This window comes from Copidosoma floridanum, unplaced genomic scaffold, assembly GCF_036245765.1.
Source record: "Copidosoma floridanum isolate Cflo_tuat_1 unplaced genomic scaffold, Cflo_Japanese_pri ptg000013l, whole genome shotgun sequence".
Lineage (NCBI taxonomy): Eukaryota > Metazoa > Arthropoda > Insecta > Hymenoptera > Encyrtidae > Copidosoma > Copidosoma floridanum.
The window spans coordinates 5,744,631-5,766,671 of NW_028321890.1; the positions used below are offsets into that span (position 1 = coordinate 5,744,631).

At 35.4% G+C, this 22,041-nt stretch overlaps 1 protein-coding gene across 1 annotated transcript; it reads left to right on the forward strand.

Annotated features, from left to right (window-relative positions):
* The first annotated feature begins 14,933 nt into the window (after nucleotides 1–14,933).
* On the forward strand, nucleotides 14,934–15,695 carry LOC149374808 (uncharacterized). Its single transcript, XM_089591717.1, has one exon. The coding sequence runs from the start codon at nucleotides 14,934–14,936 to the stop codon at nucleotides 15,693–15,695; it is 762 nt and encodes a 253-aa protein (XP_089447843.1).
* The last annotated feature ends 6,346 nt before the right edge of the window (nucleotides 15,696–22,041 follow it).

Here is a 22,041-nt window from a genome sequence, read left to right on the forward strand (position 1 = left end):
AGTATGTACGTAATTTCTTAACGAACACTGAAAATGTTATAAATTTTCTATTTATATAATAACTTTACTGCTTCATAATTATATAATAATATATGCTATTATAAAAAAGTTACTTTTATTCTTGGTTTCAAAACTAACTGAAAAAAGGCTTTGCAATGTAATGTTGGCTTTTGACAGCTAGAAGGCCAGTGCTTAGATTTTTAACGTTTTGGTTGCATCGAGTGAAGAAGTCTCGCAAGTTCTTTAAAATATGTTTATAAGATAATTTGATTGCTTTATTTCTATCTTGTAGTACGATAGAAATCATTTAAAAATCCTTCAAGATTCATGATACTTACAGGGCTAGTCAAACCAATCAGAAACTTCTAGTAAAGAAAGAGATAACCCCTTGCATACTTCTAAGCCATAACTATGACAGTTTTTAATTAAAAAGCAATTTTCGAAGCACATTCTGACTTACATGAGATGAGTATTCAAAATGCACAAAACTGCTACTTACTACTGATAAAGTACGATTTTCGCAGTTTTTTACTTATCTAGGGTATTTTGTTAAAATAATAATGCTGTATATATTTGTACATGATCGTATGTATTTAGAATACTGCTGCGTGATCAACGTAAATTACTTTTTTACGCTAGGTAAATAAGAACCTGCATGAATTTTACTATATTGATAGTATATGGGAGCTGCTTTGTATCGTTTCGTGGTGTACGTTGGTATAAACTTAGAATATTGCATTTTTGGGAGAAATAATTATATTATTGTAGCTGTTTAAGCTCAACTGGCACTAGAGACAGTTATAAGCATACCTATTGTAGATGTCTTAGTACATTTATCAAGGTATACAGGTTGTAAAATGAAAGTAATATCTGACACTGTAGAGCATTAGTTTTAACAAACGATGTATCATAAATGTGATCAAATTACTCCGAAAGTAGTTGTCTTTCCTAAAATGTTCAGTAAAAACGAATGATTAAGTAGTGATTTATTTGGTTATAATACTTACATTATTTATTTGCTTTCGAATACTAGTATCATTTCGCATACTATAGGAAATAATTTTATTTACACTTAGATTGTTATTACAGCCAAACACACTACAAATAAGCACTGAAGATTTTTCTTACTCATTTTAAGAAGAAAAACATGGGTGCTCTTGTTTACTACTGTTCACAGCCATTACTATTTGAACTATAATCTTAGAAGTACAATTGGTGAAGCTTCCAAATAATTGGGTGGTGCTACTTGTCACTTAGCACAGTGAACTTGCAGTCAGCTCTTAGGGTGCTACTATGTATATATGGCACAGGAGTTGGCATGGCACGACAAAATGACACCCTATTAGACTGAAACAGCGCGTGCAGCTCCGGCAAAGCTGGTAACATGGCATTGGTATTGAAAACATAAAAGTGAAAGAAAAGTCTGTCACTCTGACCTCATACTTTCTTTGACACGTTCAAACGGAGTTTTGCACTAAGGACAAAAAATTGGCTTGAGATGCAGAAAGTAGTTTAAATTCGTATTTATTGTTCATGTACATTATATTGTAACGTTGTGGCTATTCGACATAACTTTATCTTGCAAGTATTTAAATGTAGCGTTCACCACGCTGACAACAAATGTATGAGTGTTTAGCAGAACTGCAAAGCAATTAAAATATCAAAAGTAATTTACCACTACTTTTACAAATAATAAGTGATTAAACGTTGACAGTTCTTCTGTGATGGCCGTTGAAGTAGCTTGGGTCTTTCGTAAAACAATTTATATCGCGAGAAGAAATATTATTTATCAGCTCAAGAAGTAACATGAAAACCTTGTTAAAGTGTTCTAAATAGATTATACTTGAAAGACTAACTATTCTGATTCGTTTGAATCAATAAATTTAACATCTTACATTATTTAAAATTATCCATATAATTTAAATAAATATTTTTACTTTAGTTGAAAAAACAAATAAAGCTTACAAGCTGATTCCGAGGAGACCCATGAATGACACTAAAATAAAACGGTTAAGACCATACTATAAACAAGTTTGGTCATAAAAAATTGGCATCCCTAGTGAGTTTTTCAGATCTTAGTTTAGTTAGAAAAAAAAAAAAAAAAAAAAAACCAGTGGGCAGTGGATGCTTGGGTACCCAAGTCGAAAGTTATTTTTCTATAAAATTATATGGCAGTTAATATAATTACATATATAAATATACCTTTCACGAAACGATATTGTATATAAAGGTGGTGCAATTATCGATGGAAAAAGGATACCTTCGTTAGTTAGGTGTGGTTTTAAATAATATATTAATATTTACTCAACCATCGATTGTAAAGAATACATCATGCTGCAATACAATACAAACAATGTGAAGGATTACCAGTGCAAGACTGTGCAATAAGTAGATTGTATTGCATTTATACAGTACAAAAATTTTTTTTTCAACTAGGAAAATTCTGGAGAAATGTAAAGAATTTTCTAAACAATTACAAATTTTTTTTAAAGCAACAAATTACTGATGAGTAAATTAATGTTTATTATCATATATCAAAGCTGCTCTGCTAAATTATACTAATTTCAGAATTTCTGATATAAACAAGTACCTAAAAAAATATTTAAGTAAATAAATGATTTAACATTAATTAATTTAATGTTGAATCAACCCAAACAAATTAATACACAGTAAATGAAAATTGACATTAACAATAAGCAATGAACTGTACGATTGGATAAAGTAATTGAATTTCTATGACCAGGCACGATAATAGCAGAGTGAGTAAGAGTGTCGGCCAGAATGCAAGCGGTGGGGGTTCAAATCTTATAAGGAAGTGTTTTTTTTTTTAAATTGGTTAAAAGATAAAAAAATAAATTCAAGTTGTGTGCTGTAGTAAGTATAGTGCTATGACGTTGTGTGGTGTGGGGGTGTTGTATGGTGTACAGAGGACCGGAAGTACGTCACGAGATGAGTGGCGAAGGGGGAGAATCAGGCAAAATCCACTTTCGTTACTTTTTTTCTCAAGGCTACCAATCTGAAATCGTTAATTTACTCTATAGGGCAGAACGTGCTTATAAAAGTAGATTTTTTAAAACTATTCAAATAAATTATGTATGAATAAATAAAAATAAATAAATAAATAAAAATGCCCGAAAAAGTGGAGGAAACTCGTTAGTAGATGACTCTATTATACAACAGTTTTAGAACGAAGTTCTTTATGTCGCGTTACTCGGGGGGCTGGAATTTTAAAACCGACAGATTTTTTTTTTTTTGAATCAGAAATCTTTTTCTCTCAAGTTTTTCCCCTCACTCCGTCCCCCCTCACCAAGTGTTCTCTATACACTTCCCCTCTCCTCACTACATATGTATATCTGTCAACCGTGCCGTGTTACTCTTCTGCACCACACCTTTACCCACCATTCCCCCTCACACTCCCAAGCAATTAATTTTTTAACAAATTTTAATTTTATTTCCCCACAGTAATTTTTCTTTGACTTTGAATTTTTTTTTCTTTTACAATTCTAAAAAAAAAAAAAAAAAAAAAAAACATTTTTCAATGAAGAGATTTGAACCCTTGACCTTCTGCGCGTAAGTCCTGTACCGTACCCACTCTGCTACGAGCGCTGCCGATTCTGGAAGTCGGTTTCTTGTACTTATCGTGTGACTCATAACTATAACATTCCATTTTTAAATGTATTCACTGATAATACATTCAATTATGAATTTGTTTTATAAATTGTGTATTTGTTTTTTAAATAATACATCTAAAAAAAAAAAAAAAAAAAAAAAAAAAAAAAAAAAAAAAAAAAAAAATTAATTAGCATAAATATGGTTATGTAAATTAAATATAATAAGGCGCGTTATTACGCATTAAATATTTGTATTTTCATGAAACCTGAGGTTTTTTTGGCATTACAGTAATGCTAATAATTACTGTTATAAATGAAAAAAAGTAATGAAACTAAATATGAAAAAAAAAAGAAACGAAATATGAAAAAATGAAATATGAAAAAAAATAATAATGAAATTAAATGAAATTTGAACAAATAAAATAAAATATTAAAAAATAATGAAATGAAATATAAAAAAAAAAATGAAATAAAGGAAAAACGAAAGAATGAATATATATAAAAAAATATAAAAAAAAGAAATAAAGGAAATACAAAAGAATGAAAAAAAAGTAATGAAATTAAATATGAAATAAAAAGAATGATGTATGAAAAAAAAGGAATAAAAAAAAAGATTAAATATGAAAATAAGAAAGAAATTAAATAAAGGAAATACAAAAAAATGAAAAAAATGTAATAAAATGAAATATGAAAAAAAATAAAACAAGAAATAAAAAAAAAAAATAAATAAAACAAGAAATAAAGAAGAAAAAAAAAAAGAAAAAAATAAAAAAAAAAACAACAACAAACCAGGGGGGATAAATGGGTCATGGGACCCACGGTAAGAACGAAGTTCTTTGAACATGACAAGTATAAAAACACAATTTCTCAGGTAACAAGGGGGTCGCCAGACCCATTGAAAAAAACGAAGCTCTATAAACGTTAATACTGCATTCATGTAGTTCACTAAACAAAAACTTGAAAAACGAATAAAAAAAAAAAATATAAAAAATAGTTCAGTACTCACGATGGTTGAACTTTGTGAGTACTGTATTTATGCACGACGTTCTCACGAAGTTCAACCATCGTGAGTACTGAACTATTTTTTTTATTTATTTTTTTTATTCGTTTTTCAAGTTTTTTTTTAGTGAACTACATGAATGCAGTATTAACGTTAATAGAGCTTCGTTCTTTCAATGGGTCTGGCGACCCCCTTGTTACCTGAGAAATTGTGTTTTTATACTTGTCATGTTCAAAGAACTTCGTTCTTACCGTGGGTCCCATGACCCATTTATCCCCCCTGGTTTGTTGTTGTTTTTTTTTTTTTTTTAATGTTTCACAAGGATTAAATGCGAGTGATTTATTTTTGTGCAATTATCTAGCATTCCAACAGATACCTTTTTATGACGGATACTCGACTCCTTTAAAAGACTTTTTGCAAAACGTAGAAAATGGATGAACTCTAATAACAGCCGCTTAAGAACCTATGTACACTTGAACGGTTATTTCTAGACTCAAATGCAAAGCTGAAGAGATTTTAATAGGTTTTCTTTTTGCATTAATTGATCAGTTAAAAAACATTTAAGACAAGAATTTTCACCAACACAATCGTATTATGATTAAATGGCAGAACTTTTGAATACTACAATAAAACGAAACGAAACAGTTCCAAATTTTTATCGTAGAATAATTTCCCTCACAGAAACTTCTTTAACAGTTTAACTGACTGAATCAAATGATGACAAACTCAAGACAACACAAAAACTACAGCTTGAAAAAGTAGCACTATAAACATTTATTAACGGTTTACCTGACAAGTGAAAATTAAGTATAGCACTTTTAAAACTTAAAATTATCCACGAAGCTTTAGAAGCCCACCAGTAAACAATCAGACCAAGTACGTTTATAAAGACGTACCCACGACCTTTACTTCTGTGACGCCTGAATCTTCGGTACGAAACGTTACCGTAATTCCTGTTCCTGTCTCTACTTAGTTTGATCACCAAAACAAAATACGTCAGTTTTAATGATCCATTGACTCACAATAGAAATTCTTTCCCGCATACCTACGATGAAAATGATGTCAAGATGACTCAACCAAAATTCAACAAGTATGGTCAAAAAATTGTACATCCTGCACTTTGCTACACATCTTAACCTTGATTAAGTATTCTGTCTCCAAGCCGAACACCACCACCACCCTGAAATAATCAACCTTATCACTATAACTACCCTCTAAAATTCCAAGAATTTCCATATTTTCAAAACTCACCCTTTTATCCACCTTACAACCCACAAATGAATTATGCTCATCATTATACTCAAGGCTTTACTTCCTATAAACAAGCTTCATTTCAAAACCTAAACCAAAACAATAGTAAAATTATAATGAAAAACGATACCGAGACTCTCGCCCTAACATTCCAAAAAACGAAAACGAGACTCGATAATTGGATGCAAATGCCAGTTTAAATCCTATCACGCGTCCAAATCTACTAATGGCATTAAAATATACAGAGCCTTTCAAAAAAGAACAATAGAAAATTTACCAGCAGTTAAGTATCGCTGCTAAACATTACGACTGGACTTGTTTAAAGTATGGTCTTAACCGTTCTATTCTAGTGTCATGTGTAGGTCTCTTAGGGTTCAGCTTGGCAGCTTTATTTGTTCTTTTTAGTTAAGTAAAATTATTAACTTGAATAGTATGGATGACTTCAATGAATGTTTGATTTTTTAATTTTTTTTATTAAATACATTTCTAACACTTATTGTTTTATATACAATACATTTAGGTCACTTTAACAAAGTTTTGGCATTAATAACATCACTAGTAAATAACTAACATCTATAACTAATGGCTGTTACTGTTGTTTAAGAGCTCCCCAGTCGGGCAGCGAGCACTGCGAGATGGAAGAGCTTGGCAGTCCTCTCACCCTGACTACCACCGAAGCGGCAGAAGAACAGCCCCAGGAGGCAGTGAATCGGGATCGAGATGGAGGCACAGCGGCCAAATCGCCTCGAGATACGGACGTCGCTCCTACTATCGAGGCTTCAGGCGGAGCTGTAGAAAGGGAGGACGTTAAGAAGAGAGTGAGCAGTAGTAAGTACTAGAAATAGATATTGTTTTGAGGACTTGGTAATTGCGTGAGGTGTTGTTGTCGTTGAGTCACGTTCACTTAAAATCTCTAAAGACAAAAATTGATGTCTTGCCTTAAGATGGAGCAAGATAGCTCACTTAAGATTGCATGATTGAGATTCCCTCGATTAGAAGGCTTTCCTTTGTTTTTACGGAGATTCGCAGAACTCGAGACAGCCGGCATGCGTTTGTTTATGTGAGGGAGAGGCCCGCATCGTGACAAAGGAAGCGCGTTTCTTGATGAACCTGCCAGTCACTGCCAAGGGGGACGCCTCAAGGTGAGGAGGGGATGCGCGTCTTGGTTATGGCTTGCGTTCGGCTGAACTGAGTGTGCGCGTCCTCTCATGCTACGGCTGGTGGCGCGCGTCGTAGTAAACGATGTTGATCGGCCATTTTAATTCTCTCTCTATGCATGTCACACATGATGCTAGCGCCATTTTCCTTTGCATTTGCTTACGCCCGATCTCCGTGTCACTTCCACAAGACAACTAATAGCCTAACGCGCACGATAACAAAATATAAAATACTTTTACCTATTTATTCCCTGTTAATTTTAGGTCAAAATGTCCTCAATATACTAAATGACGCATATAAAAAGATTGAAGACGATCTAGGGGAACTAGACGAGGTGGTAGTAACTCGTAAAAACAACCAGGCCATATTTTCCGTAAATAATGAAACTGTTGCATACATGGGAGGAGATGCACATCGCAATCAAGATATGTTAGACCTGTTTAATTTGATAGAAAAATGTGCTGGACAAATTCGACTCGTCCACAAACAGCGTATTCAACGCAAAGGTTCTAAAGATGGAAAAATAAATTTGATTGATACCTCATCTAAAGATAAGAATAAAGGCTCTACAGATAGAAAAATAAATTCGAGTAATATCTCATCAAAAGATAAGAACAAAGATTTGAGAGATAGAAAGAAAAATTTTACTGATAATTCAACTCCTAACAAGGTTAAAGATTTGAAAAGCAAAAATTTAGATTCAATTGATAGCCAATTTAAAGACCTGCAAAATAGGAAAGGTAACCTAAAGGAAGAGCTAGATAGCTTACATAAAGAAATGGCGCATGCAAATCATGAACTTAAGAAAGAACAAATAAAAAGAACAGGTCAAAACATCAAACCTAAAGAAATCATATACTCATGAAAAGAAATTACAGAAGCCTCAAAGAAAGACATCGAGGAGATTAGGAAGCTGATACAACAAGAGAGGCATCAGCAAAGCTCCTGGATGTCGATGAGGTTTGAGGTTGTTGCTTTACAACATAAGAAGGCCCTGGAAAAGGAAAGAGAGGAAAATAGGAGGGCTCAAGAGGCAATTCGAGCTGAGTTTGAGCAGCGTCTAGCCACTCAACAAAGAAAGATGGAGGCTCTTGAGCGAGAACTGGCCAGGAGTCGAATACAAGAGGTAAATAAATTTACCACATCTACTCCAGGACCTAAATTAAGTAAACAAATAATTAATTTAAACTCCGACTCCATTGATAATTCACTGACGTTTCAACGCGCTGCACCTAATGATAGTCTAAAGATAGAAGTCATTAACAAAGATAGCCTAGGGTGTTTTGATTATTCCCTCACTAATGCAACAAATATAGAATTATTCTTAAAACAATTGCAGTCAGAACTAAAAAGTAAACAATTGCTCCACACAATTGATTCAAAACTGGAAGCAACTATGAACATTACTCAAGAAAAAATGGAAGAAGATAAAGAACAGGCCCTAAACGTAATACTAGGTAAATTGTCCCTAGATTACCAAAACAAAGTATATCACATTACTGATCCATCAACAATGATACAAAAAATTAAAGATATGAAAAGGGGTAACATAAAGATGAGCGCATATCAAATACGTAACAAAATACATTCCATTAGATTCGACCCCAAAAAGCAAAGTGCTACTAAATTTTGTGAATTTTTTGATGGATTGGTAAGAGATTTTAAATTAATTAGTAAAACTAACAGTTTCCCTGAAGATGAGAAAAGAGATAGTTTCTATCATGCAATTATCGATGGAGTACCGGATGTAAAAATAGCCGATTTTAACAGGCTGTTTGAAAGCGAGGATGGCTTGTCCTTTAAGTACTTAAGACAATATATCCTGAAACAGGAATCAGAAGGATCACTTCCACGACCAACAATGGGTGGAGCAAGCCGAGGTGGGGCGAATGCAGGGCCGAGTCGAGGTGGGACCGGGACCGGTGCTGGGCCAAGCCGAGGTGGGGCAGGCTCTCGACCAGCCACCGTAGCTGCTGCTAACGTGGCCACCGCCAGCACTCTGTGCTACGAGTGCAACGACAACGGGCACTACGAAAGGTACTGCCCGAAAAAAGGGCAGAACCTTAGGCGGTGCTACACCTGCCAACGGTTCGTACAGAACCTGCGAGAGCACATAGGGAGGTGCAGAGGTAATTCTAACAAAAGTAACGATTGGGATTTTAAACGCAATACTGGTGGTGGTAACAATAATAATAATTTTAAAGATAGTAATAAACGGAAGCATGAAAAACAGCATACAAATCATAACAACAAGAAAGCCAAGGTCGATAACAAGAAACAAGGCGAAGAAGGTAATAATAATGTAGAAATACTTAGGTCTAATGCATGCAGTGGTTTGTTTGCTGTTAACCCCAAAACTTTGCTCTCTACGCGCGCGGAGGAAACACGAGATAGCGGTTGCGAGAAAATTGAGTTCGTAGCAGATTCAGGCGCCACAGAACATTTTGCTAATTCTAAACTCTATTTTAAAAATTTTAATGGATGTAAAAATAAATTGATTAAATGCGCGAACAAAGATTCCTCCGCGGACTTGAGAGCGGAGGAAGAAGGGTGCGTTTCGGGTAAAAATAACCAAAGCAAGATAATCCTAGATAGAGTTGTATGCGCTAAGGCACTCGCTGGAAACTTGCTGTCGCTTCGCCGTTTTGCTGAAAGGGGCATGAGTATATACCTTGATAACACAAAGCTAGATATATTTGATCCGCGTTCTAATGAAACTATAATTTCTGGTGTCTACAAGAGCCCTTACTGTATAGTAGAACTACTGAAAGATGGCCAGAGCAGAAGTAATAATGAGAAGTGCAAAGAAATTATAGACTGCTTAATGATAGAAAATCCCCTGAAAGCAAAGATTGAGAAGGTTCAGCAAGTCAGCACTTATGATAGGAGCTGCCCTGGAATCTCAAGTAATGAATCGGGAAGAGCTGGTCCACACAGCTCTCATCAAAGTGAGTTTAAGAAAACAATTAAAGATAGAAAAATCAACAATTGTGATGATCTTGTGATTGGTGAGATTCCAGAAGCTCAAAGCCCGTTTACAGAAAAGTACAGAACATTTGAGAGAAATAACAGAGCCATGCTCTGGCATGTTAGATTCGGACATGCCTCAGCAGAATATCTCAAGGCACTACAAAGAAAATATCCGGACAATAAAGATTTGAGTAAGGCCATCTTCGACAGCTTCATTACAACATGCAAGCTGTGCCAAGTTGCTAAAATCAAGAGATTGCCTTTCAGTACTAAAAGAGATAGGGCAACCAAACCACTTGAGATAGTTCATGCTGATACAATGGGATCGATTAGCCCAGCTACTTACCCTAAAGGATATAAATTTATAATCGTCTACACGGACGACTACTCAAGATTGACTATGGCATACCCAGTGAAGACAAAATGCAAAGCAGGACGTTGTTTGGACAAGTTTGTGACAAGCGCACGAAACCTGTTAGGTTTTGATGCAAAGATATGCTATCTTCGAACCGATCAAGGCACGGAGTTTACAGGAGGCCAAACGGTAGAAGTTCTCCAGAGGTTGGCAGCAGAACTTCAGTTGGCCTGTCCAGACACTCCTCAGCACAATGGAGTCTCGGAACGAGTTAATCGTACCTTTCAAAACAAGGTGCGAGCCTTCATGTACGACTCCGGGCTCAGGGAGAACATGTGGGACTTAGCCCTGGGTAGTGCAGTATATGCCTACAATCGGACACCTCACAGGTCTAACGATATGATAGCCCCTTTAGGAAAGTTTGCGCCCAATCTGAAGATAGACATAACCCAAATCAGAAGATTTGGCTGCGTCGCTTTTATCAAGATACAAAGGAATACTGGAACCAAATGCGGTCTACAAGGGATACGAGTCGTGCTAATTGGTTATACTCCCACTGGCTATTCTTTCTTAAGACCTGAAGATGGAAAACTTTATGAGAGTCGAGACGTAAAATTCCAAGAATGACTGGTGTTCAGAGATATCTGGGGAAAGGACAAAATAGCAAACTGGGGAAACCACAAGACAGATATTAAACAAGATGAATAGTTCGTTAAGTTTGATAAGGCTAGCCCTAAAGAGTCATTGGAAACGGAGGGAGAACCAGTAGCCGAGAGAAAGCGTGGTCGGCCCAAGAAAGTTGAAGATCTTGATCGAAAAAGCCCTAAGCAACTCGCTAGAATCAATGATACCAGTTTTGCGGGAGCCATCGACACAACTAAGTTGAATAAATTGCTCCAATCGAAGGGCGATGTTGACTGTTTAATCGCAGAAGTTGAAGATGAAATGTCACATGCCCTGATTGCTGGACTGAACAAAGATCTTGCAAACTACAAAGAAGCTGTCGCATCTCCAGATCGCGATAAATGGCTCAGAGCAATTGATGAAGAACTGGAATCAATGCGGAAAAACCAAGTGTGGAAACTTGTAGAAAGACCAACCGTTAACGCTGAAGGTGGCAAGCCCAACATCATCGACTCTAGGTGGGTCTTGAAGAAAAAGGTAGATAAAAATGGAAACACGAAGTTTAAAGCGAGGTTGGTGATTCGTGGTTTCAAAGATAGGAACAAGTACAATCTGCAAGAAACCTATGCTTCGGTGTCTGGTTTGGCCCTGGTAAGATCAGTAATATCAATAATAAATAGATACAATCTGGAGACTTGCCAACTTGATGTCAAGACAGCTTTCTTAAATAGATCTATCAAAGAAGTGATATATATGGAAATTTCTGAAGGCCTGCTTGATGGTGACAGTTTCAAGAAAGCTCAGGTTTGTAAATTGGAGAAAGCCCTTTATGGACTTAAGATCAGCTCAAAAAGATGGAATGAGCGGTTTCACGAGACTGCATCTAAATTAGGACTACGGTCACATATGAGCCAGCCCTGTCTATACACATAGAGAGAAGCCGATAACTTTCTTGTCCTGATCCTATACGTGGATGATATGATGATAGCCAGCAATTGTACAGGCAAAATAAATGAAATTAAGACGGGTCTGCAATCTGAGTTTGAGATGTCAGATCTTGGCGAGGTTGGCACATTTCTAGGCATCAAAGTGGAAAGAGATAGAAAACTTCACACAATTTCACTGACTCAAACACCATACATAGATAAAATGTTAGAGAAATTTGGATTGAACGAGTCAAAACCCCAAAGAACACCAATGGTGACAAATCAAGTTTTGAATCGGCAAAAAAAAGATAGAGAAGATTCTGAAGATGCTGGAGAGTTAAACACAACGATAACGAGAGTAAATGTGCCGTACAGAGAAGCAGTCGGTAGTCTGCTGTATTTAGCCAACACAATTAGACCAGACATTTCATACTCGGTGAATGTACTGAGTAGACATTAAATCAGCCCAACTGAAGATGATTGGAAAATAGTCAAACGAGTATTTCGATATTTACAACAAACAAAGACTCTAAGATTAACTTACAGAGGCCGTAAAGATGGATTAGAAGCCTATTCAGATGCGAGTTTGGCAGACTGTAAAGACTCAATAACAACAGGCGGATATCTCCTAAGGCTGTATGGGGATACAGTTGCTTGGAAAACAAGAAAGCAGAATTATGTTGCTATTTTAACCTGCGAAGCAGAATATGTGGCAATGTGCGACGCAAGTCAAGAATTGATTGGATTGGAACACTCTATTAGTATTATATTGTCTCGCACCTTGTTGCCCGCGGATTTATGGTGTGACAACAAAGCTTCCGGAGCAAGTGCTAAGATAGATGGTGGCAAAAGGCTGAGACACATGACCGAGATAAAGGCTCACTACGATAAGGAATGTGTATCTAGAGGAAAAATAATTGTTAAATGGATTCCATCCAAGGAATAACTAGCAGATATCTTTACAAAACCCCTGCTGTTTGAACTGCATGAAAGACTAACGAAGAAAATTTTGAATGTTAATTACCGTAAAATGCATGATAATTAAATTTTAATTTGAGATAGTAAAACTAGTAAATTAATAACAGATAGACAATGATGGTAGACATGCTAATTTATGTATTTTCTGTGTATGTTGTAGCTCGTCGGAATCAACCACAACGAGTGATTCAGAAGCTCACGTGCTCCGCATTATTGGCTGATCAAAAATCCATTTATATTTAGTGTTTACGTTAAAATATATCCTTTTCTTTCATTTTTAATAAATTCAGATACAAACGGGAGGGAGTGTTAGATGTATTGTTGGCGCTCGTAACTGAATTATTACGCATGCGCAACAGCAAGAAGACGAGACGCTGTGACGCTGCACTTCAGCGTCAAGTAACTTCGGTTTTTGTTCACTCTCGCGCAGTCAGCCAGTCTGTACACACACGCATTCTCTGTCTTCGTTTTTCTTTTACGTTTTAGCCTACCTTTTTCTGTTCGTTTATCCATTGTACTCAAGATAGTAAAGTGTAAAGATAGTCAAACCTTAAGATAGAATAAATAAACGTTTTTAGATTTAATTCGATATTTGGAGTGTGTTTTATTCGCCAAGTAACCCGCCTAATCCCATACTGCTAATAACTAACAATTTTAAAAACTCCTTATTTCTCATACTAAATTCTCACAAAACGCTTATCAGTGCAGCAGAAAGCACATCACAAGGACACCTTCATCTACTAGTGATACAAAATGAAAAACCATTAAAAATTTGTAATAAAATGTATTTATACAAAAAAAAAGCGTACGCTACCATGACACGATACAACTGTCACACTTAAACATCTGCCAGCACTGTCTAAAACAAACGCAGAAATTACAAAAGGTAGATTAGCAGTTTAACTTACTTTTTTACTAATAGGTAAAAAACAATTTAGTAATTATGCCATGCACTCTGTTCACTTATAAGTAAATATTTGTAGGGGACTTACTGCTCGGTGCACGAACTGTATTACATTATACTAGAGACTGGCTGGTAAACGTGGAAGGGGCTCGCGCACACAAGTAAGGTAGTGTAAACTGCTCCATCTGAGCTTGCATTGGTGTGCTGGACCCCCGCCCCTATTAATTCACAATCTTCGGGGCTCTCTGGCGATCGCTCCGCTGAGTTCGCGCCGGGTTGAGAGTCGGCTTTCGTGGGCTCTCGAAGAAGGTCGGAAAGCTCCCGCGTGGCAGCCAGGCTCTCGTAGTTCAGTTTAAAAGTCGGCCATCGAACACCGAACGAACAAAACTAGATCTTTCTACGCAGACGGCAGTTTGTCAACAGTTTCCATTCCCCGCTGGATCAAGGAAGCTTGTTAATCAAACTCGTCATCGAGCAGTGAATCCTCTTTCCTACTAGAGTGAATTTAGTAAGATCTTTCTATTGTCCTCTTTGTTTGAGGTAGTATTTTGTTATTTGTTATTAAAACCTTAAACTCCTCGAACAACGCTTTCAATCGTTGTTTCGTGGCAGTTAGCTGTTTATTAATTTCATTCACATACGCGTCTTAAATTTCCTCGAGACATTCTCTTGGTGATTGTACGTTATATTATGACTAATAAACAATTTTGGTTCGTTTAAAATATTGTCGTTGATATTTAGTTTCAATCTCCTGTGCTTAAAAAAAAAACCAAAGGGAAATTATAATTTTCGAAGGAGAAACATTTCCTGATGTGAGTAGAAGATCCTCAAAGGATAATTAAAAAGACTAAAAAAACTCGTGATTTCGATTCATGACTTTGAAAATTAGAGCCAGAAGAAAAAGCCAGAGCAACTTTTTAAATATTTTTATGGTAGCAGAGCGTGGTTTCTCATCATCAGAAACAGTTTTTCTTTTGAAAAATATTTTTAGAGAGTTAATTTAAGTGAATTCATGAATTTAAACACAACATCAGCTGCCCGGAGATACGAAAGTGAGGAAGAGGGAACGATCGAGTGTGGAAGGGAGCGTCAGGGTCTCATTCGGGTTGGAGGACGTTTACACCTCTGAGCACTTCCTTACAATAAGAAGCACCCTATGATTCTACCTGGTGCGTATATCTTTGTGAAACGCCTAGTAGAAGAGACCCATGAACTGACACTCCATGGCGGCACCCAACTCATGCTGTCGCACTTGTACCGATCCCTGTTGATAACAAAAGACTCTGCTGTGGCCACAGGAGTTCATCGACGCTGCGTACGATGTGCTCGTTTCAACGTACCATGCCTGACCCAGCACATGGGACCGTTGCCAATTACATGCACAGCGCCTTCTCGTGCCTTCACGGTTACTAAGTTGGACTATGCCGGTTTGTTTCCTGTGCTGTTCTCAAAAGGCAGAGGAGCAAAAACGACAAAGGGCTACATCGCTATATTTATTTGTCTTGTTACTCGAGCACTACATATTGAAGTGGTGTCTGACCTTTCCACCGATTGTTTTATTTCAGCTTTTACTCGTTTCACAGCTCGTCGAGGTGTGTGCCACACCATTCATTCAGACAACGCCACCACGTTCACGAAAGCAGCGAAGGAGCTAAAAGCTCTGTTCAACTCAGCATCGCCTTTCTTCGACTACACTGCCTCTACACTGGCTAGCCGTGGCACTGAGTGGTCCTTTATCCCTCCACGAGCTCCTCACTTTGGCGTTTTCCTCCACGTTTGGAGCTTTACACATCATTTCCATAGAGTGATTGGAGAGCTCAAGCTCACCTTCGAAGAGCTTACTACAAGAGCTTACACTGACGCCGTCACACTTCCTGGTGGGCACCTCATTGCTCGCCCATCCCAAGCCCTACGATGATACAAAACAACCAGCATCCTTCAACAGTCGCTGGAGGTTGCTCAGCCTTCTGCAGGACTCATTCTGGGCCAGCTGGAGGAAATAAGTGCTTCATCATCTACAACGTCGCAACAAATGGCTAAACTTAAGGCCTAATTTGCGGCAAGGTGACGTAGTACTGCTGACTTATGAACTCTCCCCCCCGACCCAGTGGCAACTTGGTCTGGTGACTGAGACCCATCCAGGTGATGACGGACTCGTACGGGTTGTCACGGTAAAAACTGCGAATTCGTCATTCAAGCGCCCCATCGTGAAGTTGATTAAGCTCCCTACCGAGCCTAAATTGGAGCAGCTCTATTAGCAACTAAAAGTCTAGTTGCCTAAAATGAACCGCTATAAAATTTTGTTAAAAGAACATCCAAGAGTTCACTAGCTTTGATAGAGTAGCTAAAAGTACATTTTTCTATTCATTCTAATTAATGTTAATTTAGTTTTGAAATTTTATGATTCAATTTATTATCTTTGAAACCAAGTGCCTGTTATTCAATTATACAGAATTTTTGATATTGTTGTAAGACTACCTAAGAAGCGTTGATAGTCTAGGGGCAGTTTCTAATAGCTTATTAGGCTTTCCTATTCTTTCGTAGTGTATAATTATTTTGTTGACGCAAGTGCGTCAAAGTGGGCGGAATGTTCACTTATAAGTAAATATTTGTAGGGGACTTACTGCACGGTGCACGAACTGTATTACATTATACTAGAGACTGGCTGGTAAACGTGAAAGGGGCTCGCGCACACAAGTAAGGTAGTGTAAACTGCTCCATCTGAGCTTGCATTGGTGTGCTGGACCCCCGCCCCTATTAATTCACAATCTTCGGGGCTCTCTGGCGATCGCTCCGCTGAGTTCGCGCCGGGTTAAGAGTCGGCTTTCGTGGGCTCTCGAAGAAGGTCGAAGGGCTCCCGCGTGGCAGCCAAGCTCTCGTAGTTCAGTTGAAAAGTTGGCCATCAAACACCGAACGAACAAAACTAGATCTTTCCACGCAGACGGCAGTTTGTCAACAGTTTCCGTTCCCCGCTAGATCAAGGAAGCTTGTTAATCAAACTCGTCATCGAGCAGTGAATCCTCTCTCCCACTAGAGTGAATTCAGTAAGATCTTTCAATTGTCCTCTTTGTTTGAGGTAGTATTTTGTTATTTGTTATTAAAAACTTAAACTCCTCGAACAACGCTTTCAATAGTTGTTTCGTGGCAGTTAGCTGTTTATTAATTTCATTCGCATGCGCGTCTAAAATTTCCTCGAGACATTCTCTTGGTGATTGTACGTTATATTATGACTAACAAACAATTTTGGTTCGCTTAAAATATTGTCGTTGATATTTAGTTTCAATCTTCTTTGCTTAAAAAAAAGCTAAAGGGAAATTACAATTTTTGAAGGAGAAACATTTCCTGATGTGACTAGAAGATTCTCAAAGGATAAACAAAAAGACAAAAAAACTGGTGATTTTGATTCGTGACTTCAAAAATTAGAGCCACGAGAAAAAGCCAGTGCAACTTTTCAAATATTTTCACACTCCATTCTAGTTCCGAGAAATTTACACTGATATTTCAAAAGATATGTCAGCATTAAGCCCTGACATAGTTACCTGATCGTCAGCAATAATCTTTAAAATTGTTTCCTTACTGAAAAAAAATTTTGCATTAAAGATAAGAAGATTTAATGTTGCCGACAAGATGAAACTGTGTATGCAGACAATAAAAATTATTCTTGGGAACTCTTTTTATTCAAAAGCTTATGAATAAGACCATTACAAAATTGTCAGATAGCATTATGTAAGTCAATTAAAACTCAATGGACTAGACTTAGAGTCACCGAGCAATGGTTTTACTTTTTATAAAATACTATTACAATACTAGTATTGTGCAAAAATAATCCTTTAATCACACAATCAACTAAAACTAAATAAAAATTTACAGGAATACTAACGATTTACAGTAATCGTACTGCTTATACTTCTGGCTACATTCAGTATAAAGTAATAACACTAGAATTGACAGTAACTTACTACTCTAGATCAGAGCTTTACTAAGCTTACCAAATTTATTAAACATTTCTGACATCGAAACAAATCAAACAATTAAAGTTATATTTAATTTATATTGACTTCAATTTTCAAAACTTCTTCAAATGTTTCATCTTAAGACAAAAAAGCCTACAAGGAAATCAGCAAAATTTAATCACTAAGCTCCTCTTCTTTTTTTTACCTTCTCTTTGGTGTTGCATGAACATAATCCTACAGTTTTAGCAAATTTTATCACTGCTATATTCACTGCATGTCTTTGGAAAAGATTCTAACTACACTATTAATTTGATACTTCAGTTAATTATCTTACAATATAAATGTACACACACATATATATATATATATATGTATATTTATAAATATTTATATACATGGTACAAAATGCTTCAACTGGATCACTGGTGCCCTCAAAATTCTAGGTTACCGTTAAACACTTTTGTGTTCTTAGATTAAAGGTTGACAAGTGTACTTCAGTTTGCCGTGTGCGCTTTTGAAAAAATTTAAAATGGCGGATCAGAATGGCGTCAACAATTTGTGTGTGCCACCGTGACTTATCAATTCCATAATTATTTAAGTGCTTAAATCATCGTAACATTTAAAAATAGACCTTTCTTTAACATTCTCTATATTTCTAGATACAAATATATGCTTTTCTTTCTCGTTGTGAGCAGAAGTGCGTCCATAACCTCAAAAAACTGTAGAAAAATCTATTTTTTCAAATTTATAGTAGCTTAAAATGCTTGAAAATCATAGTATACGGCTTATTACTAGAAATTATTTGTTGTATCATACAAATACGTCCTTTTCTGTATGCTTGTACACATAAGTATACCCATAACCTTAAAAAAATCCAATAAAAACAGTTTCATTTAGTTAGTAGTTACTAAGAGATTTTTAGAAGTATTGAAATAATTTATTTAAACGTTACACAGATCTAAGGATACGAGTGTCACCTCTCTTTGCCCAAGAACACAGTTTTGTATCTTTAACCTTAAAAAAGTTCTTTCTCAATAAGTTTACATAACATACGATTACTTGAGGCATCAAAAAATTATAGCATAAGATAAAAAGCTTATGTTTTCTAGTTCTTCAAAAAAATTATTCTATTTGTCCTTAATCATTAAAAATTCATTTCTCATTTATTGAAAATAGTTAACAATTTATGTCTTTCAAACAAAAATGTCATGGTTTATAACTAGAAGTACGGTAAAATTTATTTCAATGTATCAATAATTACTTATCTTTCACTCCAAGACTCATATAAATATATGATGCTAGTGCTAAATAATGGTTTGTCTCTCTTAACAATTTAGTTTTCTTTGTTTCACCCATTTAGATATCTCCAAATGTTTTGTAGTTTCCTTTGTAATTGAACTACTACAGCCAAAGGTTTTAAAGCACTTGAGTATCGCAAAATGTTTAATGTGCTTTCATCTTGAAGGAGGAAAGCATGACCCATTTGTAATTTTCTCCCTGGTGGGGCATCTTTAAATCTTTTGTTTAGGAATCTGCGGCTATGCTCGTGGTCTTTTTTACTGCAAAAATAAAACTGTGTGTCGAAAGATCGCTTCTTAGCCCATGAAAAAAGAGAACTAGCATCCAGAATAGCTTTGTTTAGTGAAACTGGCAGTATCGCTCTGGAAGCCTTTCTCTTTACAATCGCTCCCACTACATTGCAACAACTCTTTTCGTGAGCTTTTCCATAGAAATGCCATTCAGTAAAAACATTAAAATAATTTTAATGATTTATTAAGTTTATCGTTTGAAAACGGTTTTCAAAGTGCTGTTTTGCACCATCAGTAACATATTTGATTTATTTCACACTCGGATAGATCTTCTGAATTTAAAGTATTAGCTTATGCTGCATTATATACATAACCACAGCATCATGTGTTGTACAGTTAGATAATAATACAGTGCTAAAACGTCTTATTAAGTCAACTTTTCAGAAATATACAACAGCAGGAAAGATTTTGCATTGGTCGTTATTATAGTGAAAAGCTTGCACTGCATTTTGGGCTACAAAAACGTAGTTTCCAGAAAAATCTAATTGAACCATTACTTCATGAGGTAAAATTTTCTCTCTCATTTCAAAAATAACTGCTGATTGATGTTTAGGGATAAAATGACAAGGTATTAATTCAGTCAATCTACGAGACAACTCTACAACGTAATCTTTTGATATTAAGCATTCTTTCTTTAAAATAGATCAGCCTCTAGATTGCCATACACTGTAAATAACTTGAATAATTTTGTGCTTATCCAAAATATTCATTACATATTCTAAAAATTGTTTAATGTCTGGACATACGTTGCATTCATTTGAATAACAATTGTGTTTTGAATTTTTACAGAAAACAGGATTAAAAGTAAAAAAATTAATACCTTAAAAAAACCAATACAGATATGCAGAAATTATTTCTTTATGGTTACAAGATAATAGTACCTTTGAAATTGTAAAAAAAAAATTTAGATCTTGAACGAAAAGTATGATAGGCCAAGGTTTTTTAAAGAACAATGCAAATTGTTGCTTAATAAGAGAGAAACAAATCAGTATAGTAACATAATTTTAAACAATACTGTTACTCCTTTATTTGCATAACATACTTTTTGACTTTTACATTGTATAACGTTATACTTTTTGTTATCTCATAACGATATTTAAAAAAAAATTCATTGTAAAAGTGGCTGAATTAATGCAAAACAATAAATATAAGAAATTAAACAACGTGGTGCAATAATCTTATACCATAATTCTTTGTTGCCCCAAGTAACCGTATGTTATGAAAAACTTATTTACAAAGAAATTTTTTGAGGTAAAAGATACAAGACTGTGTTCTTGGGCAGCGTTACATGACACTAATATCCTTAGATGTGTATAACGTTTGAATAAATTTATTCTATACTTTAGTTATGTGACTCTAATGCTTGTCAGTTAATTAGAAATTCATACGACCAATGGTATACAAGCGAATGTTGATACATCTTAATCATTGTATCAAGAGGTGCATATGCATAGATTGTGGCACTTTCAATACAAGCACTCTATATCCTTCATACAAGGTTGTTATTCGATCAGCACCCGGGGAGGATGTTTTTCTCATTCTTATTTATTTCTTAAAAACATTTTCTTGAAGAAAAACTAATGTGGTTTGATATTATAGTCCAAAATATATTTGATATTAAGAAAAAGGGCATGTATGGAGGATGTAGAGTGCTTTTATTGAAAGTGCTGCCATCTTTGCATATGTACCTCTTGATACAATGATTTGTATGTATCAACATTCGCTTGTATACCATTGGTCGTATGAATTTCTAATTTACCGACAAGCATTACAGTCACATAACTATTTTATCGAGCTATCGTGAATGACAGCTCTGAAAATTAAGAATGAAAAACTTATCTAAACTTACGGTGCGGGTAAATATACAGCTCCTCGGTAACTCGAGTGGTAGAGCAACTGTCTAGTAAACAGGGGGTTGTGTGTTCGATCTGCACCTGGAGAGGATATTTTTCTCATTCTAATTTATTTCTTAAGAAAATTTTCTTAAAGAAGAATTAATGTGGATTGATATCATGCGTCTTAAATATATTAGATATTGAGAAAAAAAGGTACGTATGGAGGATACAGAGTGCTTGTACTGAAAGTGCCGCCATCTATGCATATGCACCTCTTCATTTATTTCTTCATACAATGATTTAGATGTATCAACATTCGCTTGTATACCATCGGTTGTATGAATTTCTTATTCTATACTTTCATTTTTTTGAGGTATGGGGTATACTGGTGTGTACATGCATACAGAGCAGGACGTATTTGCATGAAACAACAAATAATTATCAGCAATAAGGCATACATCGTGATTTTCAAACATTTTCAGTTACTATGAACCAAAAAAACCCGTTTTTCTACAGTTTTTTAAAGTTATGGACGTCCTTCTGCAAAGAGAAAAAGTATCTTGTATTTGTACCTAGAAATGAAACAGATAATTAAAAAATGTCTTTTTTTAAATGTTATTATGATTTGGGTACTTAAATAAGTCTAAAATCTATTAGTCATGGTGGCTTACACAAATTGCTGCCACCATACTAATATAATATATTTTTTGAAAAAAAAAGTACGACGTTATTATTACCTAATGCACGCAATAGTATTTAACAATTAAATACATACACTGCTCAACGATAAAAGCAGAAGTAAATAATGATTTATAAATTATTTTTCCAACAAAAAAAAAAAAAAAAAAAAAGGAATTGACATCCAAAACGATACTATAATAATTTGT